The sequence below is a fragment of the Rhynchophorus ferrugineus genome, unplaced genomic scaffold (assembly GCF_030347505.1).
Source record: "Rhynchophorus ferrugineus isolate W39M unplaced genomic scaffold, kcgeb_rfMv2 rfM4, whole genome shotgun sequence".
Taxonomy (NCBI): Eukaryota; Metazoa; Arthropoda; class Insecta; order Coleoptera; family Curculionidae; genus Rhynchophorus; species Rhynchophorus ferrugineus.
The window spans coordinates 28,201,091-28,228,161 of NW_027472583.1; the positions used below are offsets into that span (position 1 = coordinate 28,201,091).

At 32.2% G+C, this 27,071-nt stretch overlaps 1 protein-coding gene across 2 annotated transcripts in view; it reads right to left on the reverse strand.

The window, feature by feature from the left end:
- Window positions 1-20,371: 20,371 nt before the first annotated feature.
- Window positions 20,372-27,071, reverse strand: part of LOC143194776 (angiotensin-converting enzyme) — a 38,003-nt gene continuing 31,303 nt past the window's right edge. For both annotated transcript variants that reach the window (XM_076401468.1, XM_076401469.1), the window contains 6 exons: window positions 26,098-26,183; window positions 25,895-26,043; window positions 25,691-25,839; window positions 25,443-25,632; window positions 21,020-21,217; window positions 20,372-20,960 (listed from right to left, as the gene is read on the reverse strand). In XM_076401468.1, the coding sequence (XP_076257583.1) occupies window positions 20,519-20,960; window positions 21,020-21,217; window positions 25,443-25,632; window positions 25,691-25,839; window positions 25,895-26,043; window positions 26,098-26,183 (1,214 nt within the window). In that variant the 3' untranslated portion in view covers window positions 20,372-20,518. The remainder of the gene's footprint in view (window positions 20,961-21,019; window positions 21,218-25,442; window positions 25,633-25,690; window positions 25,840-25,894; window positions 26,044-26,097; window positions 26,184-27,071) is intronic.

Consider the following 27,071-nt stretch of genomic DNA (forward strand, 5'->3'; position numbering starts at 1 on the left):
CTCTCTACCCCCTTGTAACTGTACACTTCCACAGCGCTACCGTACTTCCTTTACCTAACATAATATCCTATCATTCTCCCATCGACCACATATATCATTTAATATCGCAATAAACAAGTTTATTCAACCAGTGTTTTCAGTTCTCGTACGCATTCCTTTTACAAAATAGTATTGAGTGTTCGGGCAAACAATCGCATCGACAGCCACACATTTCGACCGACCGACCAGACGAATATTCCTACAATTGGTGACCCCGACGTGATCGAAGTGCCTAACCAGCTCAACATAAGACACTCGCCAGGTGCTTGACATGTGCATGGAAGGATATCACGAGGAATGGGACCCACCAACACTAGCCTGATGGACGAAAACCACAGAAGCCCATCATGCATAACATCAACACATGAACACCCTTGCACGTAAAACGGGACGGGTAAGGCATCACACTTATAGGTATCCTCAAACAAATCGGAACGCCCCAAGATGAACGATATCCTGCTACAACTTCGATGGCAGCTGATCTCGTAAAACTACTCGCTCGGATTGGGATTCCCATCTCATAAGCAGTACCTAGGCGATTGATTGCGTAATTGAGGGTGCACTCCGGAACCTGCACCACATAGAGGTACGTTCCACAGTAGCTCCACTAGGAGAAGTGTGATGTAGCGACCGCTACAACCTTTTAGGCCACCACGCATTCACCTACATCAAAGTCAAAGATTGGCAACGCTGGGGATACCCCTTAGTAACTGTACACTTCCACAGCGCTAGTGTACTTCCTCTACCTAATATCCTGTCATTCTCCCTCCGACCACATGTATCATTTAATATCGCAATAAACAAGCTTTTATTCAACCAGTGTTTTTAGTTCTCGTACAAATTCCTTCCACAAAATAGTAGTGAGTGTTCGGACAAACAATCGCATCGACAGCCACATATTCCGACGGACCGACCAGACGAACATTCCTACCTGTATATCTCATTATCGGAAATTAAAAGACTGGTGCCCTGAGCATGATTCATATTTGTGACCTACGACCTATAATAATAAATGGACACATGAAATATTAAAACATTTTATAATTAAAATTTTCCATTTTATTTTCCAATCTTAACGCGGATTAGCTGGAAATTATATCCCATTAGGGCTGTGCATTCTTTGTTGCGCCGTAAAAGCCCAGGGACGAAAACTCTAATTTTATATATATTTTATCCTTAATACGACGATAAATTCCACAGTGATTTGCGTCTGAGCCACCGAGTCTGGGGAAGGTTTCGGCTCGAACGCATATAGATATTAATTTTTAGGGGGAGCCCCTCTTATTGGCAAATTTTATGCCATAAATTTATACTCGGAGAATATTTTTATCATCATTTACGCTAATATAGTCCGACTGTGCCTGTTTCGAATGTTGTTTTGTCGAAATTTAAATTTCGAAATGTACAAAGCCTGTTTGGCTCAATTTTGTGACTGGTATAGATATCAGGGATTCCAAAATTCGCACAGATTTTAAATTTCGATTCCTTTGTGCAATAAAGTGTTACTAATGAAAAAATTATCAAATTGTGACAACTGACAATTTAGGGTTATTATTAAGTATATAAGAAATTGTTTATTATTTTTTTACATTTTGTTAATAGCTCAGGTTTAGGTGGTCAATAGAAAAAATGAGCCATATATTCTGAAATATATGACGAAATATTATCTTTCCCTCTGCTATTCCTCTATATCCTCTTTCATTACAAACCAGTTGTAATCTGCTAACATTTTAGCATTCCATCTTCCATAATAACGCTCTTCTATCTGCTTTATATCCTAGTGAAACCGTTCATATTGTTAGTCACTCACCTTTCTAAGACTAGGGGAAAAAAATCGAAATGAGAATGCAAGAAGACAGTTCATATCCTGCACCCTATGGTTTAACATTTTTGTAACAAGTCATTCGCTAAAAACTCAACATTTTCAGCTTTAAGATTGCCTAAAAATCCATGAGTTACTATCTTTAGAAATAACCAAGCCGCTAACTCTTTCGCGATAAGATTTTCAGACAATTCATAGTTTTTTTTAATAAGAAAACAGACATGCATTTTTTTAAATTTAGCTTCACTTAATTTAGAGAAAACAGTTTTTAAATACTAAAATTCTTTAGCATTTTTATCCGTGGCCATGAGAGTATTTTTCATTAAACCAAATTTTATATGTAACGGTGGACGGTAAGACTAGCATTTTCTTGTGGAATAAGAGGTTCATACTTAACGTTTGATTTACCACAAACAAGTTGTTTTCGACCAATCTTTAACTTCATAATAGCTTCTGATGTGTCTGATGTCCCACAAACAAAGAAAACAACAATATATCGTGAAACCTCCCTGTAGCCCAAGCAATATAGCAACAACTTTTAAATAAGCACAAACTTTTCAGTTGTATTCTTTATATTTGATTAAGTCTAAAATTAGTTTCATGTTTTCAAACGTTTCTTTTAAAATCACTGAATTTGTAATAGATAAGGAAGGATGTCGGCTGCTATAGTGGAATAATACGTTAATTATTAATAATATTAATTAGTTAATAAATAATTAAGCGTAAATATTATTCACACTATTACTAAGGAACGTGCCGTGTTAGATAATCACATCAATAAACAATGTTTTTAACAGTGGGATAAGGAATTCAAAACTCGTAATCTTATTTAGGTTAAAAAAGTTGTCTCGCATAGTGGTATCAAACCTCTAATGCATTGAGGGCATAAAATAACGAGCAGTGATTGGTTCCATCTGGTACAAAAATTAATTTTTGGAGTATTCTTTTGGCTGTTTCTAAACTAAATCGTGTTTCAAACGTCCAGGAATAGAAAAAATGAATTAAAATATAAACTGGCAATAAATGTTCGTGATATTTTGCGGGTAACCTTGTTTCTCCAAATGAGGTTATCTTGTACTACTCTACATTGAGCCTGGAGATATAAAATATATTATTTTTAATCGCACAATTCTTAGTTATAACAATTACGAAACATCCTTCACGAAGCTTCGACAAGTAGCATTTGATGGACCAAGGAATATGCCTACAGCCTTTTAAATTAAACTCGACAGAAAGAGAAAAAATCGTTATTATATCACCACCAGACCCCGCAGACGGTTACCAATCTATTTTCTGACCTTTAGTGGCGTCGGAATCATTTCACGCATTTCATACTAATAACTAGGAAACTACCGACAAATCTACGGTAACTTATTTTTTCCTACATCTTGCTTCATCTATGATCGCCCGATTTTTGAAAGGATCCACTTGTTCGAAACCTCTTTGCGATGGACTCATTAAATGTAAATGTCAAAGGATGATTGAGACTAGTTTGGTGGGCGGATGGGATAAATTCGGTAATGAAGTAGCAGAATGATAAATATCGTTTATTAAGATTTGATTGATTTGGTTATAATTAATAAAAGATTTGCCTAATCCTGCGGAGAAACTGGTTGGTGCTATTATTAATTTTAATGCGATAACTATTATTAATTATTTATTTAAAAAATCAGGAAATCATAATAAGCCAAAATTGTTTTTTCTTGTTAACTATTAACAAAAAAATAATCTAGTTTAAAACCATTTTATTTTAACGGAAAGAAGTAGCTGACGCTACACAATGACACTGCTGGTTCTATTATATTCTAAAACAGACGAAATATTTACCATATAAACCTCAAGTCATCATTCTATGCACTGACATTAGCAAGCTTTTGTCCTAGAAGTCCGTAGACTATATTAATTCACAGCAACTTCAGTCCTCTTTTAGTAAACTTACACCATCAGCTACAACCAACGAACTATGGGTTTTTCTCAAGTTTTGGAAGTTTCTTAATTTTGACAGTTTATAGGTAGAAGACTTCGAAACTTCGAATTTCCCTTAACCAATTATATCATACTTCAGTAACTGCGCAATCGTTCCACCAATCCAGAGTGAAACTTCCTTTCATAATAATCTGTTTCCTTCCTTCCTTCCTAACAACCTTATGTATTCCCTGGAATCCTATCAATTGCACCAGTTTTGAAACGTATAGAGTTTCAAAAAACGTTTAATTTACTTTGGAACTATTTTATTTTAACGCAAAGAACGGCGAGAAAGAGAATCAACTGATCAAACTATACTGCCGGTTCAATCAAATTCTAATGTAAAGGAAGCCCTTATAATGTAAACACTTCACGTCACTAGGCACTACATCGATTTCTTATAATATGTACCGTAATGGCGTGTTAGTCGAGCTGTATAACTTATATTGATTTTGCTATAACTTATATCTTATAAATATTTTTAATAATAAATATAATCTTCCAGAATTACTAGTGTGTGTTCAGAGTGTTAACTTAAACATGGAAAAAAATCAGAAGACGTCTCCTCTTATCATCCTATAAGCCTGTTACATGTGATATCTAAACAGAAAAGAAGAGAGAAATATTATTCCACACAATCAATTTTGCTTCCGTAATAAACACGAAACAATAGAACAAATATATACACTAGTCAACAAAATTAATAATAGAATAAAGGATAAAAAATATTGCTCCGCTACATTTCTCGATATTTCTCAGGCCTTCGACAAGAAGTGACATACTCGACTGCATGTTAAATTGAAAAAGCTTTTGCCCCATACGCGCTTTCAACTGCTGAAGTCATACCTCACAGACAGACATTTTATTGTGAAACGGGGTGACGAATACACTGACCTACATCCAATATATACGGGTGTTATATCTATTGCACACAATTAAAGTTTAATCCACCAACCCCAAAAAACACAACTGTTGCAATCATCACATACAAAATAATTCAGCGCGATATCCCCTTAGAACCCATAGTATGATTCGAAGTTTTAGTGCGAACTACTCGGAAAAACCATTAGTGCATCCCAATGCACTCGCCAAACAGTTAAATCTTAGAATAAGTTAGAATAGACTTTAGAATAAGCTAGGATAGACTTTAAAATAAGTTAGCATAGTATCCGGAATAAGATTTAAATTATAAGTTGTACAGCAGATCACTTACTGAAACGATCTTCTACATGTCAGGATAGTTATATTATCATATCATATAATAATACTAATTACCCACAGGAGATTATTGAAGTTTTAAGAGATTAATCAAAAAAAAATATTCCAGTGATCTTCTAGTTCATATATTCAAATCAAATTCATCGGTCAAAGGAGAACCCGGAAAATTATTGACATGCAGTAGGAATAACCAGAAGCCAGAAGTGCGAAATTTGACAAATAAAGTGAATGGGCTTAAGGAGATACATGATATAGATTACAGTAACAATTTTATGTTAAAGATTGTTATCTTTCCAGGCTGAATCCCAAACAAAGTGCTAACACCTTTTTGGTCGATATCTGGACCGTAATTCTCTTTGGACTCCAGTTCACGCTATTCTTTAAACTTTTGTTTTGATTCACGATTGAAAGTCTTATCCAAAGTAATGAAACAATGTACAGAACTCATTTTATTGTTTATAAACCCCTATTTGAATGTAATATTGTATTGTTACCATGCAAATTACTAAACCCCTGTTTGTTTCAGCCAAATTGTTGGTCACATTGCGTAATGAAATCAGATACTGCCTACTTATTTGTTGATCCTCAAAGAACTGTGTCTTTATTATAATAAACATCTACTGATGCATATTTGTATGTCATTCACATAAACCATCTTCAAGCCTTCTATGGCCACAATTAAATTCAGCACCATTTCCTATTATTCCAATTGAAAAATTTTAATAAACACCCTTATACACGTTTAATAATTATTCATGAAGTACTTTTGGTGCTACACCTTCGAATACAACAATTATGAAAGCTTGGCAAATAATCACATGTTTAAAATCTTTATCTCATAAATTTGTAATACCATTTATTGAAAAGATAAAATAAGAATATAAAAAGTAATCCTTTAGTAAATAACAATATGCATCAAATATAGAAAAGCAATAAAACATACACAGTTCTCAAAAAAATTTATGGGAATATAAGTAGATCAAATCTTCTGAGAGTCTCACAGTGATTCATAATAATATTTAAACAAAAATATCGTTCAATGCACTTCAAAAGAAGTAATAATGTCAGATTATTACATTATTGTTACTGATGAAAAAATAAAAATAGAATTAATCTTAAATGCTACTTAATTTATCTTCCTGATTATAGAATGAAATATAATGGTCATTCTAACTTGCATTAATGACTATTTTGTGAGCTACTTCCTTCCTGAAACTGCATTGCCACGAACGGTATTTAGAGAATCGGAGCATGTAAACCACATATGACTGTATTTAATCATTTACAAAGCCAATGAGATTTAAGGCATCCTCTTTAACGTTAGTTTAACAGCTCAACTGATAGGATAATATGAAAATACGTGGAGAATTAAAAAATACATTTTTGTATGAGAGCCACAACCTGTGTATCTCCCCTGGGAAGTAGAGGAAACAAAACACCAGACATTTAAAAATACTATAAACCATAACTTTCTCTTCTATAAGGAACTAGGAATATGGTCATCAAGTCACTCAGTTCATTTTTTTATATTTTATCTTTTTTGTATTTCCTATTTTCCTATTTTACTTTGTATTCAAAACTAGGGCTCCAAAAAGAACTAAATACATATTAATTCTATAAATAAATCGTAACCCAGAGTAACTTTAAGAACTTTGGAAAAAGCGTAAATATTGTTCAAGCTATTGTACTACAAGGTTTTGATATAAAATTTACATTTTTCCATATTCTTATTCTGCTTAATTTTAGAATGACTACCCAGACAAACTAAAAAATACACCAAAAACAGGCAGGAGTACCTTACATGTTAATAAATCTATAGCAAAACAAACCAGTCCATAGTCACCAGTCCCCAAATATTAATATATTCCTAAAATATTCATCAAGTTCCAGATAACGTAATTCCAAACTTGCTTTTTATTAGTAGTCAGCAATGCGTCTTACATTAGCAGAATAAAAAAACAGCAGTGTATATATATGTAACTCACGAGAGACAATATAACTATTAATACTCTGTAGTAAGTTTCGAGAGTCAAAGAATATTCTTAGAATTGTCGTTGAGGTTAACAAGGTTGCTTGTTTGTAGATAATGAAGGTGTAAGGTATTTAAGGTTGCCTGTTTGCTGAATAACTCAGTAGAGAGAATAATGGAGAAGATGGTCTGAATTGTCTTAAAGAACTTATAAACTACGACTTCAACTCTTACATGGATTTGAAGCTATCCATATAGGTGACTTTACAATTTATTAAGACGTTCTAATAGGACCTAAACAAATAGCTCTTGAAAGGAAAGATAACTCAGATTTTGTTCAGAATTCTTGGTAATAAGCAGAATTCTTATTTCTTATTCTTACTAATTTCTTATTGAAGAGTTCTGCATAGTTTCTTAAAAAAGCCGATTATATTGAAATTAACAGTATATAGATGTATAACATTACATCAAGTGAATTAATAGCCATCTATTAGAAATAATTTATGATATGATAAACTATCATACCTAATAAAAAAAATAGCATCAACTTGTTTAACAAAATAATCACAATGTAAATATATTCCATAACAAGATATTCAAAATTAGCAGCACAATGATATTATCAATAAAAATACATAATAATAAATAAATTGACTCAATTAATCATACAGAAAAAAAAACCAAACAATGATCGTGATTCATTATCGACATCATCAACGAACGTCATCTTCAGGAAACATCAGCATTCAACTGAATTAGAATATATACAAAAAACAAATCTTCCATCACGACGCATCCATTCGTTACGAGAAACCGTCTGTCTCATTGAACCTGTCAATTATAATATCGATTTAATCTCGTAAGATAAAGGTTGTTCATTTTTTTCGAACAATCCACGCTACGACTCGTCATAGGTTACTATTCGACCTTGGAATAATTCGGGCGATCTTCATTTTAAGATTATCCAGGTCACCCGCGATTTTCTTCTCTTTGATTCACCACGCATGATACGCTTATCTCGTATTCAATGTCTTACGGATTAACATTTAATTTCACGTTGTTTATTTAACGTACTTGGTTATTAAACTGATTTCGGAATAGGTCAAAAATCAAGCGCTTATTGTCGTTTCTGATTCGAATTTGTTTACAATGCAGCAGGTATTTTTTAATATCACCGGTTGGTGTGGAGTTTAGTATGCAATAAAATCTGCCGGGACATCTTTATTACATTTTTTCAGCATTATATTAAACGTTGGTAGTTTAATAAGCTTTAGTAATGATGCTTGGAGTAAATATTAATATTCCTTGCAGTTTATTTAATAAAAAATATCTTTTATTTTATATATTTTTATATTATTTTATTTTATATAAACGAACTCAATATCTGAATTAAGATACGAGTACACTTCGGAAAGAACAGATTTCCGTTTAGGTAGGTATAGCGAAGATGTTCCATATTTCGTCTCCAAGGAAGGTATAACCAAATATTTCCTCAAAAATCCTTCTCGCTGACGTTCTAATAATATTGACACTATCATACACATATGACACTATTCACGTCACCATACGCCTTAGTTTCCATGGTTCTGTAGTAAATACAATGTTTCCATTTACATGAATCTATATAAACTCTAGATCATGGTTTATGCAACCATCGAATCAATTCATGGATAAAATAAGATCCAGTATCAGTTTGCTAAATGAAATGGATTCACATTAAGTAAAATCAGTATTTGCGAGCTGCTTGAAAAGTTAAAATTGCCTGTTAGGGAATTAGATAACTGCTAGATAATATTATTTTATGACCTATGACTCACGACTAATATTATATTAATTCTTTCCATACATTCTGATAACGTTCTCTCCTTAAAAGGGATTTATGGATTTTTTGGTATTTATTGGTATATCGTATATTAAAAATATTTTCCACTTTTTCCCATCTTTCTGGAAACAAAACGATGCCATATCGAAATTGGATTGATGGACAGCTCCACCATAAGTTTCCAAAAATACTTGATGGAGTTCGGTAGTAGATTTCTTCAAATTAAGAAGGCAGTTTTGAGCGTTCTCTGATTAGTGCCTGTATATATTGAATAGCTAAGTAACACTAAATATAAAATTGTTAGGTAGAGAAATATTAAAACCACTTTTTAATAACCGTTCAACAATTAGATAAAATTATTTAATAATCGCTTATATTGATACTTCGCATTTTCACCAATATATATCCAAAAGATCCCAAAGCTTAAAAGATGAACCTATCTAGTCACCATGACCATTATCTATTGCGAACTGTACTACTTGTATAATAATCATAAAAACATAATCAATATTTCAACATTTAATTAAATTTGAAAACACTGCAAGTTTTGCATACAATGGACGTGACACCAACCAACAACTGAACAAAATTGCATTTGGGTGTGGCCTTTTTTTTTTAAATTAAAAGGATTTTGCACATCATCTAATTACTATGAATGAGACTTGGATCTAATACCATCATATTCAATCAGAACAATACACCAAGAAATGAATGGAATTAAAGTACGGTTTGTTTTAAATTATTCGCAACATTTAGCTCCCTCCGACCCTTAACACTTCTCACAATTTTTATTAATTAAACAATTTTTTTCAAAATTACCATTAAAAAATAACTACAGTAAAGAAGTATGTTGCAAGTCTCCCAGAAAATCATTGAATCCATAAAATGGAGGATCTGTCGATAAATGTACTAAAGTTAAACCAGCCGGCTTGGTGGCGCAGTGGTAAAGGCGATAGGACGGTCCTCCTACTGTTGCGATAGCCGCGGGTTCGAATCCTGCTGGGGCATGGTCATAAATTTATGTTTGTTATTGTTTAAAATTTGTGATTGTCCTAGACAAGAGTGTAAAATCCGACAAGGAAAATGATCCCAGTCACGCCAGTAACCAGGCTGGGTAAGACCAGACCGTATGTCTTCTGGGATGATTTTTAAAGTTCGTCACTCGCCAGTCGGTAGGCTTAATGCTGAGAACCGTAGCTCAGAGCCGACATAAAATTGTAGGTCCAGTCCAAATAAACCCATAGTTGGCAAAAAGGAGACTTTAAAATATATTTTTAAAAAAAGTTAAGCGAAATTATACTGAATACTAGAGTTATATTTTACAGCTGTGAATCTGTTTTATATATTTACTAATTGTAATTAATTGCTGACTTTTTTAATCCGCTTATATTAAAATCAAAAAGTATAAGAATCAATGTCAATGGAAAACGGATGTTACGCCACAAGGTTAGCAGTGATGCAATATCTAAACCACAGTCAATGTAAATCAAAGTGATGTGTATAAAAACTAAAAAAACCTATAATGACAGAATAAGATCGTAATACAAATTGCAATTCATAATTGATCACAAATAATTATAAAATAATTTTGTAACTACATCATTTATGTTAAAGGAAATTTTAGGTAAAAATAATGATGGTTTATTGAATTTAATATTTATTGATTCATTTTATTTTAGTATCATATAATTACTATTAGGACAGGGATTCCATCATGGAAATTAAATAATAAAAAGGGATAATTTTTAATTTGTAAAATAGAACACTCTAATTGGAGCAAAATACTAACATTTTAAATAAAAAATATCCGAAACCATTATATAATGATACTAATATAACATCTGGTTTTGTTTTAAACTGGAATTATACTTATTGTTTCTCAAAATGTTCTCCGTGAAAATAAATACACTTCCATATCACTGTATTTGTTATTTCTCCTGCTACTACCTGTGTACACTATTTTTGATAAAATTAATCACTAAATTATCTCTAATTCATTTGCCATATCTACAAACCAGTTGGTGTTTATTCTCTACACACATATCTAGTGGATATAAATTTAAAATAAATAAATAAATAAATAGTAATTATATTGAAAAGACATTGAAACAACGACTCTCTGTTTTTATACATTTCATATATTTGATCTCTGATAGTGCTAACATCAAGCTGGTCTAAGATTATGTTTTTAATTTTTTGAAATATTTGAGTAACCGTGTCCATACCAATATTCAGTGCAGCTGCTACTAAGCTAAAAATATTTTCAATAAAAACCACATAAAATTAATATTTAACAGAAAAAATGCCACATCTCTAACGAATTTTATGGCAAGAGGGAGTCTCTATTATCTAGTTCCTGTTCGAAGTAACTGATTACAGAGGCAATCTGTTCTATCTAGTATCGGCATTTTTAATCAGAGTAATAATAAGCAGCAATTTGAAATGAAGTTGTCTGTTTTGAAGAATTTTGCATACGTTTGGCAACCGGACGACTTTGACCTTGGCTGGTTCGTTTACGTGCTTGAACGTATCAAACAACATTATATCCCTTTTTAACGAGAATAAGATGAAAAGGAAAATAGTGTGTGAATCTAAAACGAATTTACAAATTGCGGCAGGCAAAACATTAAACATATTGATAACGTATGTTGAGGGCAACTTTGGATAGATTATAAATTATAATGTGTGCACACAATAGACAGACTTAGAATGCTATTATTTTTCTAAAAAGGTTTGTTCGTCCGAGTCACCTGAGGATGCGCAAAACTGGTTTATTTACTACAGGGGGGAAATTAAAATTTGGATCAAAAATCATTATTTATATTACAGGGAGTATTTAAAAAATAAAATTTTAATAAAATATTCTGTTTAATTACTATTTTGCTATTTTAATAAATTTTATTATTAGTAATTTAGTAAAAATTTTACTATTTTTTACTAGTTATATAGTAGTTCTATAAAAAACTATAAATTAAAAAATAATTTGTCCAAAATATATTTAAAAATATAATATTTGAATTTACTGAACATCATAAATACATAAATATACAATTTTGATGATGAATTTGGTAAAGCTCCTTTTTTATGGGTACTTAATTAGACACTATATATTATATGTATCCATACAAAATGTTCCATTTTTGCCCTTTGCAATCTTACTATTTTTTTATCCACCAGAACAAATAACACCTAATTATTATATAACATAATAGCTGATTCTTAAAACCATATAATAATTACTGCTTGAAATATTACCTGTAATAGTCTTAGTACTATACAGTATGTTAGTAACTTGTCTGCCGTTTTGGTGTTACTCTATGATTACTATCAGCATGATATGACATGAGCTGAAAGCACAGATTCCTCTATTTCAAAATCATCTGCGGAGAAATATGTAACATAATTTTCAATTTCTAAGCCTCTCAATACACTTCCTTTAATAAAAATATAATATTTGTTCTTACTTTGTTTTTACTTCCAATTCTTACTTCCATCCTTTTGAAGATACTAAGGTGGGCTGAGAGCCATTGATTCCAATACTTGTAGCCATAATTTCGTTTTCGATAAATTATGAAAAATGATCTGTGAATATACACACATTATGTATTTCAGTTCAATTATCGATGTAAATTTTAATGAAAAACTTTCTATTAAAATTACAATTAAGAACTGAATCTTGGTTAAGCAATGATTTTCTACATTTGGATCCATAATAATCTGGTCGGTCTGAAATGCCAAGAACTTTCCTTACTTTTCGAAAACTTTACGTAGAAGGTCATAAGAGGTCTTCTGAAATTTTTCATTGTTTACTTTTAAAAACCGTTTCTGTGCTAGAGCAAAACCTTTGGAAAATAATTAATTTTATTTAAACTTTCAGATGGAAAGTAATTTATGTTGTGATTTTCCTTTTAAATGTGAAAGTGACATCATAATAACAAATTTCCTTACAAATATGCACAAAAATAGAAAAAAACGAATATAACTAGTCACAAAGATGTCACAAAATTTTTTACCTACGACATTCTAGTGATCAAGGCACACAAAACATGGTTACGACTGTGCCCATTTAAGATCGCATTCTATTTTTCTGTTGTCATGACATTTCTATGTCAATTTGTATAAGGAGTGAGAATAAAAAGTCATGTCAGTGTCAATTAAAGAATATGTTGGAGAAATTAGGAATCATCAGCCTCTTATTAACATCTCCTATTAGCTTATCTAAATAGGCCATTAAATTACTCCTAGACTATGCAGAAAAAAACAATACAAACACAGTTTCAGGCACGAACATAAACAATAACAATCATTGGCATTTAAGACAACAAACATACTTTGTTGCTTATTAACACGTCATTTGCCCCAAGATCAACGACAACATGACTTTTCATAAAAAATGTTTAAGTTATGCTCCGTTAAAGTTCTAGCCATTTAGTAAAAACAAAAAAAACCTTGTCTATATCATTTCAAGTGAACTAAGGAGATTGGAGAAGCCTTTGAGGATTATTCCAAAAATCCAATTAAAGTAAAAATAACTTCTGACTAAAAATAAAACCAAAGTAATAAGATAGCTTTCTAAATATACAAACAAATAATTATTAACCCTACAGTTGAAATTCTAGTGAAATTCGATTAGAAAACTGGTCGCTCGATAGGCGAAGACGAACTTTTCGATTGCGAATTTAATACAGCGAAACGTCTATAGAATGATAACAATACCCTCCACATGAGTAGTGGCCTTTTTTTCGCGTCTATCGTTATTAATACGTCCCATTTCTCAAGTCTGAGGGTGTCTCACGTATTGAAATAAAACCGTCGTTACCCCGTCACGATCATAGACAACTAAAAACCCCGATAAATATTTAATGAAGGCACATAACCGAATATATCGTATAAAATAATGTCAGTAGGAATGAGTTTTTGTATCGTTTTAGGTTATTCATATTAAATATTTGCAGTTATCTATAGAGAAAATGGTATTTCAAAGAAACATGACCTTTTCAGAATAAGCTAAATATTATTATGGCTTATTGTTTTAATTTGTTCTTCATATTTAAAGTTCTATTTAGAACAGAAGTATTATCCTGATCTTTTGTGGTTTTAAAAGAACATCAATTGAGAAAGACAAACACATATGTGTTACATAATCTATCAAAATAAGATAGTTTACGATGGCATCAAGCCAAGTTTTTACTTCAACTGTATTTTTCCCTTCAAAAAGAAATATTTTATCAACATGCGAAATTCCTTTTTATCCATTTTTTTTTTCGCAATAACAAAAGTTGCTTCACTCAAAATGTTATAATTAACAATGTGCTATAACTAATGATCCGACAGCTGTCAAATTTATACACGCACCTTTTGAGGATCAGGGCCAACTAAAAAAATATATGGATTTAATTCTAGTAGCGCCATCTATGTGTCAGGCGTCGTATGGTTCCGTCGTCTCAAAAACCAACAAAGGTATATATTTATAATTCACTCAGACTCAGAGGTATATAATTATACATATATAGGTGTATACAGGAAATGTAAAAGGTTTAAAATAACAAAAAAAAATGTATTTTACTTCTGAAAAAAAATTATTTTAAAGAAAGAAGTGGCGAAGAACGACACGAAGGGTCCAAATCCATCACAGCACAAACCAAACCAAACTAAAACCGATCTTTAGATGTGTCACACGTTTCACCTGTAATAAGCAGCCTGTAGTAAAGGTCTGCAATATGTGGTAATATAATAAATATGAAAAGTTCTTGTATATACACACACAGCATATCGACAATAAAATATCGATATCTGCCCCATGATTAATATGTATCTGTTTTGTATATCGATATTATCCATTAAATATTTAGCACTTAATTCGGCTGCATCTATATCCTTAGGCATATGTGGTAATCCTATAGCAACATTCTTCTATGGGTCTGCATCTATGTCTTTAGGCGAATATGTGGTAATCCAATATGAAAAGTTCTTGTATATACACACACAGCATATCGACAATAGAATATCGACATCTGTCCCCATGATTAATATGTATCTGTTTTGTATATCGATATGATCCATTAAATATTTAGCACTTAATGCGTCTGCATCTATGTTCCTAGACGAATAGGTGGTAATCCTATACGAAAAGTTCTTCTAAACAGAGGTGTAGTAATCTATAGATTTATTTATGTATTCGTCAATTTAACAAAAAAGTACACAAAACAATATTTTCCGAGTAATATTAAAATAGCACCATCTCTCAATGCATAAATGAGAAATTCCACGGTAGGCTCGTAATTTGGTGGGGCATATTTGGACCGTTAAAAAATTCTTCTTCACTCATGAAACAGGAAGCGCCTCGGTCGACGGTCCGAATTATCGGCCTCTGCGATCTGGAATGTTTGCGCTGAAATTAAGGAATCGTGTCGGGAAAACGATCACAGATAATTCGCATAGTATCGGATTTTAAAAATTTAATCAACATGTGGACCTGGGCAATGAATAGAAAGTTATTCTTTCATACTTTCAAGCAAATTATGGCAATATTTTTAATATGAAAAAGAGAGTTAGGAGCTATAGGAAAGTTAAATTATAACATATCAATTTACTTGCTTTTATTTCATAAACAAATATAAACGAAAAAAATATTAATAATCAAATGATATATCGATAGATTTCCACATTACTAACTAATTGAATTATATTTATCAACCAATCTAAGTTTTCTAATACTAATTAAGTTTAAAACACAATGGATGATAATATGTTTATACTTGAAAAGTTATTTAATGAAACAACGATGTTGAATTGAATTTTTGTATTTCTTCGGCAGGCACGAACGATGCTGCATCTTTTTAAACAAACGGTTACCTACCATTAAAGCTGTAACAGTATATTCAACTTTTACAAGGTACAGTCAAGCATTCTCATGCAAAAGGAAAACTGCATCTGTTGTTGTTATTGCTGATCTTTTTTAAACAAAACATCACTTAATTTATTCAATTGAAGTTGGTAGACATCTGCAGTAACAGTTAAATTCAGTTTTAACAACTCGCAATAGGCTTTGCTCCATGCAGCATAGTGGATGCCCCTGAACTAACCCATGGCTTCTTGCGCTTTACAGGCTGTTCTTTGTCATTAATGTCAAAATATGCCACATTTATATCGATGAAACCAAATCTCACAATTGAAATTGAATAACGAAGTAACATCACCATAAGTTCCTAATAAAGATATTCGATAGGCTTCCACAACAGATTTGTTAAAATCAAGCGACAAAAATAATGACTGTTGAAATTATAATTTTGATACCAGGATTACGCCTGTATACAATGAATAACTCAATAATATTAAATAGAACACTGTTATTTTATATAGAGAAATACCAAAACCATTCAATTTAAAAATTAGGTTAGGTTAATTATTACCGATTATCCATTACATTGATGGTTTGATACGCATTTTCACCAATAGATATTGCTGATCAAAATATATGCAGGCACGTAATACGAGGGGGAATCTTAATCGATTCTATACACAAACTAAACATTTCACATTTTTCAATCTAGCAACCTCCGCACTGTTTTGCCTCCAATTGATTCTTTCGAGGACGCAAACAAAAAATAATCACAAGGTGACAAGTCAGGTCTATAAGAAGGGTATCATACCATAAAAGTTTTTTGATAACATACAAATTTGTATCAGAAATAAGTTAATAAACATTTATGACTTACTACGAGGGGGAATCAAATACAAACGGTAATTTTAATATTTAGCTTAGCACATAATTCCGATCTAGAGGATGGGATGGTGGAGTGTTCTTTGGTTTATGAGTATTTTATGGCCAATCCGGATATGAAATTTGATAGGTATAATTAATGATTACAATCCAACACTGATGCGAACTATGATCCAAGAACTATAACCGTTTCTTCATCAGAACAACGATTTAGTCAAAATATTCAATATAGCACTAACACACTTGACAAAATACCTATTGATGAACAGGCTATAACGTTTCATTCACCAACAATCGAAGTGGCTATTATTGTTGTCAGAGAAAATTTGCAGCCGGGTCATCTACTTGATTATATATTTACAAAAGTAATGAGTAATGAGGATTAACATTTAATTATTAGAGAGTTACGATACCATTGTAATCATTGATTTGATTGTAAATATCTAGTAAGATGTTGTAATAAGCCAAAAAAAGTTTCGATAATATTTCTCAGCTCTAAAGACGTGGGGTTACTTAGTTTTATTTTAATTTGTATTATTTCCATTTAATTCTGGAAATCAACAAATAGGATTAGAATTTTCGTATAAAACCCAAATAGAACAAAATATTACTGTAATTTAAATACATTTTTATTATTGAATGAAAAATAGTCTTTAAAATATAGTAACATTCCCATATATGATACACATCATATTACGCTTCAAAGACCAAAAATTAACTCTTGAGTGATCCCAAAAAAGATATCCTCCTTTAGACCAAAGAAAAACTAATCAATAGCAGTGAAACACAATAAATATAATTGTTCATTAAAATGGCTATTGATTTCTCAACATTTTATGTAATAAAATTTCTATTTTCAAACCTCCAATTACGACCTTGTACTTTGTGGTCTAGTTCGTCTCGCCTGCCTTCAACGCAATAATGACTATACAGTTTAGTCCAATAAGCATTAAAACGTACTTTAATAGCAGCGGATTCCCAGACATTTCATTTTAGCCGTCAGCCAATTGTAGGGTTAAAGTTTTACGCAGATCTCCCTAGATAATAACTTTTGTTTCTTATTCTACAACTGCGTCGTTTACTTTCTCCTGTGTCTATGAGATTTTTAATAACAAATACTGAACAATATTTTAAATTTCTTAGATTTTTTACTTTAATTATGTTTTTAATAAATCGTTACTCTTTTGCGATAAAATTTAAGCTAGAACTGAGAAAAAAATACAAATTTGTATTATTACGCTTAGTCGTTCAACAATCTGTCCAACAGGTAATCAGTCTTGTTTATGATACCTAACAGGTCAATTGAAAAGTCCCCGGCCTACCATAGTAAAACACATTTTTTTGGCAAAATTAATATTTTTATTCAACATAATTCCCTTCAAGGGTGATACACTGATTATAGCGACCCTCCAAATTTTCGATACCATTTTTATAGTACGATTTGTCCTTTGCTTCAAAATAGGCCTCAGTTTCCGCGATCACCTCTTCATTCGACGAAATTTTTTCCCAGCGAGCATTCTTTTGAGATCTGAGAACAGGAGAAGTCGCTGGGGGCAGATTTGGCGAATACGATGGATGAGGAAGCAATTCCAAACCCAATTCATGGATTTTTGCCATCGTTTTCACTGACTTGTGACACTTGTCACTGCATTGTCTTGTTGAAACAGTACTTTCTGTTTCTTCAAATGCGGCAGTTTTTCGGCGATTTCGTATTTCAAACGGTCCAATAACGCTATGTAATAGTCGGTGTTGATGGTCCTTCGTTTTTCAAGGTAGTCAATGAAAATTATTCCATGCGCATCCCAAAATACAGACACCATAACCTTGCCAGCCGACTGTCGTGTTTTCATGAGTTAGACCAAGAGAGCCATCCACATTGGAATCGAAACTTAATATTCATGGCTCTAAAATCTTGTAAATACGGTGGGATCAGTTTATTACGAGTTAATAAAACTAAATGAAATTCTGTTACAGAATAGCGTATTGATAAAAGAAGGAAAGTTATGCTGTATTCAGCGTACTCATCAAACATAGCGCTTTTTAGCTTTTACCACTTGTTCAGATCGATGCAGTATGGCTTGTCAATTTTTAGATCGCTACCAAGCCAACATCATTCTGTTCTGAAGATAGTTGCAGAAAATGATAAAAAAATTTTACTTCGGTCGCGGCGACACCACTAGGCACTCGTTGGAAATGTAACCCTTCGAACATTATTGTGGAAATATAATGTAGAATTTTTGCTGTGGTTTGAAAGTGGTCAGAAAATTGATAAGATTTGTTACGTCAGAAGATTCTATTACGTATTTTTGTAAACATTTAATTAAGAATAAAATAAAGAATGAGTATGTTAACAAAAGTGGTCGGAATATAATACAATATTTAACACAATGATTAATCCCAAGGTTTTGGTACTCAAGTTGTCCTCAGGAAACTCATATTATAACTATCTATAAGATTATTCACCGCCTGTGAATATGAAAAAATCCAGCAAGTTAAAGATATCATCTGTATCGATACACAAGGTTGGATACAGAAAGGAGTACGATGTCGAGGTTACTTATTTGTTAACATGATATGTTATACTTATTGATCTTATTCCATGATTAGTATTCGAAAATTAGGACTATTAAAATATAACGCTCAATTATCCGAGTTAAGATTGAAGCAATCGAATTTGTTGGATAAAATTACGAGAGAATTCTATATTTTCGTAGAAAACGATATTTCTCTAGTTATTTTACTAAAGATGGTAATATAGTATTTTGTAATAATGTCGCAGGGCTTCCGTCTGTCTTCTTTCCGTCTTCCTCCACAATGATAATAAACACATAAAAAGACATAGATATGAAAAAAATTAAAAAATTAATTAAACAAACAGTTAAATATTCTCAATAACTATGACATATATGCATTTATCTGGAAGTCCTAATTATGCTTACTGGAATGCGAGGAAGACATACCAAGTTCTGCTGTTTTTTAGCAAATGAAGCTACAGCAAGAGATAAACAATATGTAGTATAAAATTAGCCACAAAGAGCAAGTGAAAAATGTATCTCAAAAACCGTTAGTCAAGGCACAACATTCTGTCACCTCTGCCACCCCTTCGTATTGGGGCTCGTGAAAAACTTGTAAAACTTTGATTCTAACAGCTATGGACAAGTTTTCAACGCCTTCAAACAAAATTTCGTCGAATTAGTGTGACTCGAAATTAAAATAACTAATTCGAAGTTAAACAGAACATAAAAAAGAGCTTGTTCAGCTTTTGGTTTCTTCAGCAATGTAAAAGCTAATAACTACCGCAAAATAATTCAAACATTCCTTTATACTGAGAAATTTATGTAATTGGAAGATCATAGGTGAATTGATAGTGAACACTGACACAGACATTTATGAATCCAAAAAACATGTTGAAAAAGGTGATGTGGTATGTAGTAGAAATGGAAGGGAATCATACATGACCTACTTGATACTACATACATGATATACTCCGGATATCAAATATTAGATCAATTATGACAGGCAATTGAAATAAAACAGATCGTATTTAAGAATAGGATGGGTATAACATGAGAAGGTCTAACTACAAACAGCCCATTCAAAAAAAGGAATAGTTTAATTGGTACGTTCTAACGCATCCTTTAGTCAAGACATCATCTGACTATCATTTGTTCTATTTTCTTCAGAATTATCTCTGTAAAAACCAAACCTTTATTCAATTTTTCAACCAAAAAAGTTTTTAGTCAATAGCAATTGCAAGACATTATCAATAGCATATTTAGTTCATAATGCGACAAATTTAATAAAACTAACGACTTAGTATTCAATAAATAATGTTATTGCTTGTAAAAAATACAGTAATCTTAACCTAAAATTATATTACACACTATTATTTACATATCGTTATAAATTAAAACATTATTTGCTAAACCACCACACCATTTCACTTAATTAACCGTGATGCTACGTATCAAATCTTCTGTTGTTAGTCCTGCGTTTCCTTCGTGCGTTTCTATAAAACAAAAGCCCTGCCAGAAGCACCGCAATGCCCACCAATAACCCCACTCCAAAGTACATAGACCAATGGTTATCTTCCTTCAGTTGCGCCCTTTTTCCTTCAGTATTCAGCATGGGCTGATCATTAACAACGGAACTTTCCAGTCGCTTCAACCTCGGTGCCACGGTGGTCGGTGGTGGTGCGGTTGTAGTAGTAGTGGTGGTTGTAGTAGTTGTAGTGGTAGTAGTGGTGGTAGTCACGATCTTGACTTGTTCCAATGGCGCTGAGGTGAAATACTCTTCCAGTGGACTGAAATAACTCATCAAATCCGAGGGACCCACTTCCAAGCCGTAATGCAAACTGAGCAAATAAGGCCAGTCGGATGTGTGACGTTCGAACAGCATCGTTCTAAAATATAATAATAGTAAAAACATAACATGCTACTAAAAATGAGATCGATATAATACCGGAAGGATTCGTCTTGGCCAAAGTTTTTCACGAAGTCGTTCGGATCGTCCGCGGTGTTTTTGTAATACTGGAACACTTGAAAAGCAATTAAAATGCCGAAAAACTTAGTGATGTACGGTTTATTGCTGATGATGCGGATATCCCCCAAGAAGTCTGATTCGTTATGGGTGACTCCAGAAACACCTTGATACTCTTTTCTGAAATAAAAGAATAGTATTTATTGCCTCTTTCTTCCAAAAAAATCGAAGAATGTTTAAGAATTTAAGATACCAAGGTATTTATACAACGGATATGTTTTTAGCATATTGTATTCATTACATATTTTTGTTATTTTTCAATTTATAAAACGTATTCTATTCTGTGGTAAGATTATGACTAATTCCGTCATCCTTTGTAATATTTATATAATCTATTCAAAATAACAGTAAACTTACGTCATCAAGATGTTTAATGTATTGCCTGACGCAATTTCTAAATTTATTTAAAAATCAACCAATATTGTTCGCCTTATTTTATTCTAGTTAGAAAGAGACGCAGTGCACATGTAACCGAATCAATCTGCTAAATTCGCCAATCATTGTCAAAGGTCTGCAAAATTCTCCAAAACATTAGTAATAATAATTACAGGTTAGAAACTAGCAAACTTTGTTTCGGCTTTGCTTGTTTTGATAAATTTCAAATCGCTGCTTATTATTACTGTGATTGAAAATATCGAAGCTATCAGATACGAAGGAACGAGATAATATAATGCATTATATGTACTGTAATATTTTTAAAAAAATATATTAGGTAACATTATTTTTATTTCATCATATATTTCAACACTGCGACGTTTTGATGTCATAAACTTAAATGACGTGAGTTGAGTCTAATTACAAATATGTTCTAACCAAAGATCGATAAAATATTATTAAGATATTATTTGCACCCATAGTTTTGATTGTATTTATATAATCCTGAAGGAAATGATGATTCTCGATGGGTTCAATACATATGAAAAAAGCTAGTATCAATAAAGGCTTTATTTTAGCCACAGTTATATAAATCTCAAATTTAAAAAATACAATACAGGAGGTGGTTTTATTTTACCATGTTGCATCAAAAATTATAAATTGCACAAATTTTTTAGAGCTCTTGTATTGGAACTCTTCTTTATAACTGTAACTTTCATTTAATTTTTTTCAGTTTTGTTTCGTACATTTAAAAAAAATTCGGATGAATTTGATCGGATTTTTCGGAAAAATTTTTGATGCCAAAAAATCTTCAGTACTTAAAATCTTAAACAAATGCATGAAAGTTAAATCTATATATGAAGTGAACAAGTAAATGATGAAATAAAGAACTCACTTTTAGCCATCATGTCAGACAAAACAACATAAAAATTTTGGTGAGCCAATCAAACTCAGTTCGTGAAAGACGTGATGCAGATACATATATCAAAACAACGTTAAAGAACCAAACAAATTGCAATGTTTAAAACGGTTTTCACAAATAAATGCGTATATTTTTTGGTCTTAAAATGGCTCCATTAGCTTTGTGGGAAATGCGAAATGATTTGTCAAATCTATTTGAGGTCCGAGCCGGTGTTCACCAAGGAGATGTCGTCTCTGCGCAAATTTTCAACATAACAGTGAATGAAATTATGCAGTTCAGTATGATACAGGAAACTTCTTGACCGATGCAGATGTTGACGCTTGTTGAGTTATATGAATTATAACAAAGTGGTATCTACTGCCGAAGTAATAAGCCGAATCCTTCAAGCCACAGTAACTTTTACTCCTCTAAGATGATGAGTGTGAAAGAGAGGAAATATTACAATCAAGAATAAAATCCGCATGTTTCGAATGCTCATCTAGATAATCCTTTTGTATGGCTCCGAGGCTTGGACACTCTTACAGGCTTACATCTGTAAGCATGGGGTCTTTCAAATACGATACCTAAGGCAAATTCTGCATGTTTCTTCCGAAGATCGTATTAGAAGTCATTGGATTAAGATGCGATAATCAGTGCTCAATTGAAGAAAAAATTCAGAGACCCAGATTACAATGGCTTATATACATCTGTCGAATAAAAAGTGAACGAATTCCTAACTGATAATACAGTTTATAGTGCTGCTACCTCTGTTCGCCGTATATTAAATTATCCGATCTTCAATTTACAACTATTTTTTTATATATAACGTATATATTCGTTTTAATCAACTGCAGCAAAGAAAAATCTAGCCCACGCTAGTAACCGATCTATCGATCAATTTCTAAATTAAAACATCAGATACAACAGAAAGAATGAAAAAGACCATACATCATAAAAAACAACAAACAAGATTTATATTACGTTAAATATTTTCTATTTATATTCCAAATGCAACGTTTTATATATTAAATTACAAAAAATTATTATTAAACTGGCAGCAAGTTACATTTGGCAGCATGCCTACTTTCATTCGAATACATATTCGATTATTTTGATTATACTGATTATATTCAACGCTACCTTCAAGCCTCTGTATGCATTGAACCTTAGTAAATAAACCATGTGTGTCTAGTCATGTTAACATATTTACAATGTTAAAATTGGTTTCGGCATATAAAAAGCGTTTGTGAACTATTTATTAGATGATCCAAATAAAACAGTATATTGCAACATAATTATATATAATAAATACCAGAAATATTCAGAAAAAAATAAAATATATGCCATATTATCCATATGAAAGGAGAATTATAATAAATTTAATAAATTGATAATATTTGAAATATTTTATTAAAAGGCAAAACGTTGACTGCGGACGATAATAAGCATTTGTCTTTATTGTTAATTCTACATAAAAAAGATTCTATTGCTTCCACGTTTGTATGATTTATTAATCTTCCTTCGTGTTTCAAGGCGAAATCTTATAAAATCGCAAATCCATTTAATTCCCAGGTTATCGTGCAGTTCTTCGTTGGTTACGTAGCGATAGGCATTGGTAATCAATAGAAGAACCTTGTTTTGACAGCGTTGGATGACTAGTTGATTTGAATTTTTAGTGCAACCCCATATTTGTCCCCATAGGTCCAAATTGGTTTTGTGATTGTCTTATAGACCAACCTCATTGATTTTAGATCAAGTTGAGAGTATCTTCCGACTAACCAGTATAGTTGTTTTATTTTGGTTCTAATGTGTTTTGCTTTTCGTCTAACATGATGTTTCCAATTTAATCTACCGTCAAGATAGACTCCAAGGTATTTAGCTGATTCTGCTTGAGGAATCGGGCATCCATTGAGTGATATAATTAAGTTTTTATGAATTCGCCGCAATGCAAAATTAACGTAGACAGATCTGGAGCTATTAAGTTAAATTTTCCAATCTTTCGTTCATTTGTAGAATGGATTGACTGCCACTTGTACTTTTTCTACTGTCCTAGGCAGAGATATATCGTTTGCAATAATAATTGTGTGTAAGAAGAGATCCTAATACGCTACCTTGTGGAACTCCAGCTGACATAGTTTTAAATGCCGAGAATGCCATTTCGTGCGATACTCTAAATTTTCTTCCGAATAGATATATACTCCAACAATTGACAATAGTTATGCAGTAACAATTTGCTCATCTTACATATTAGTCCCAAATGCCAAACCAGATCAAAGGCTTGTGAGACATCCAGGAATATTGCAGGGCAGTATTTCTTTTCCCAAGCGCTTTTTCAATAGCCGCAGTTACTCTGTGCACTTGATCGATTGTTGAATGGTGATTTTGAAAACCAAACTGGAAATCTAGTATTATTACAAAATTTTTAACACGTTTAAATATTAGTTCTGCAGGTTTGTCAAGTTTTTTGAGCTTCAGTCTTAAACAGACATTAAATATATATATATATATATATATATATATATATATATATATATATATATATACATATAAATATATATATATATATATAAATTTCTGTTGTATATATATTAAATATATATATATATATATATATATATATATATATATATATATATATCAACATGATGATTGCTCAAATGTCATCTATACCAGGTGCCTTTGTAGGATTGAGGTTATCAATATCATTATTTGAAATATGTTAGCTAAGTATTGTGCGAACAATTCAGCTTTTTCATAGTTCCGTCAAACGCATTCATTTCGATCATTTTTAATTTTTAACTTACTTTTAATTTGGTACTCGAATAATTGGTCTTTTAAATCTTCGAGTTGCTTTCCATAGTGGCCTTTGTCTACTTCTGGGCTTAATTCATTTACATTTTTTGAAAGTAATTCTGTCTAAATTCTTTGATCTTTTAATTCGTCTAATGATTCAAAAGAAAAATAAATACTGTAATTAATTTTGGAGATGATTAAAATACATTATCTTAAATAGCAAAGTTAAAAGCTACAAAAATGACGTAATTATAAAGTTGAAAAACATAACCTTACCTGTAGTTCCACCAAGTCTCTACAATATCTTGGCCGTCATTTTCAAGCAAGTCTAGCCGCCACTTATCCGCTGCGTAATAATAGGCTAGCTTGGGTATCACTCTCAAAGCCATTAACAACGTTTTGGTGTTGACGAGTTCCTCCGTAGAAACTCCTTCATGGCGCAAATTCTCAATGGCAATAAGCGATCCTATAGATAATGATACCTTTAGAACTGGCAACGTTTAAAGACAGAAACTATTAATTACCTAACACCCCGATGGCTTCATCGATTGCGGAAAATCGCAGCTGGTACCTCTGAAACGCGATGTAATCTTGATTGTTCAAAGCTATTTTCAATGACGTCTCGTAGGCATCCAAGAAAGTTGTCCAGGAAGGCTTGTTACATTCCGATATTCTTACAAAAAAGAAACAGAATCAGCGACATTATCATCAACTAGGACTCCACTTACTCAGTATACGCTTGGTTACAGTATTCAAAAAGTTTTGGGCCGCATGAAGTGCCATTAAAGTTGCTATGACTCCAAAATGACTCACCTAAGCTACCCATAGACAATGTTGTAAGAACATTTTCCGTCTCCTTATATATATCCAAGACGGTCTAAAACGAGTGATAAAAATTTTAAAAATACTAGAACTAAATAAGTTAAATTACCTTTTGACTCAGTTCGGATTCAATATCAAAATGAAACTGTCTATGAGGCAAAATGATATCGGCAATTCTACTCCAATCTTCACCACCTTTAACAAATGATAAAAGTATTAGTTAATTGAAACAGCTACTTTAATGGTTAAAAGTTTTCAGTGAAACTGATATTTTACTACTAAGACAGTCATATAAGTACGTATATCGATATTGCACAATAATAAGTAACAGGTCAATTGAAAGGTTCCCGGTCTGATACATAGATGGCGCTACTAGAATCATACATCATACTAAATCCATATGTTTTTTAGTTAGCCCTACCCCTCAAAAGATGCGTGTATAAATTTGACAACTGTCGGATCATTAGTTTATGAATTATAGCATTTTGAATGAAGCAACTTTTGTTATTGTGAAAAAAAGGATAAAAAGGAATTTCGCGTGTTGATAAAATATTGCTTTTGAAAGGAAAAAATACAGTTGAAGCAAAAACTTGGCTTGATGCCGAGTTTCCGGGCACTGCCCCAAGAAATCAACGATCAAGGATTGGTATTACTGAAGACGGTAAACGCAGTGGACGCCCAAAAGAGGTTATTACCGAAGAAAACATTAAAAAAATCCACAAAACGATTTTGAATGACTGTAAATTGAAACTGAATGAAATAGTAGACACTCTAAAGATATCAACTGAACATGCATATCACATCATTCACGAATATTTGGGTATGAGAAAGCTCTGTGTTAAGTGGGTGCCGCACGAGCTCATTTTTAGCCAAACACAACGACGAGTTGATGATTCGGAGCAGTGTTTGAAGATGATCAAACATGGCTCCATCGTTTCACTCCGAAGTCCAATCGACAGTCATCCGAGTGGACTGTCGAAATGGAACGAATGTCGGTGTTGGAACCCGCTCCAAAGCGTGGGAAAACTCAACAGTCGGCTGGCAAGGTTATGGCATCTGTATTTTGGGTTGCGCATGAAATAA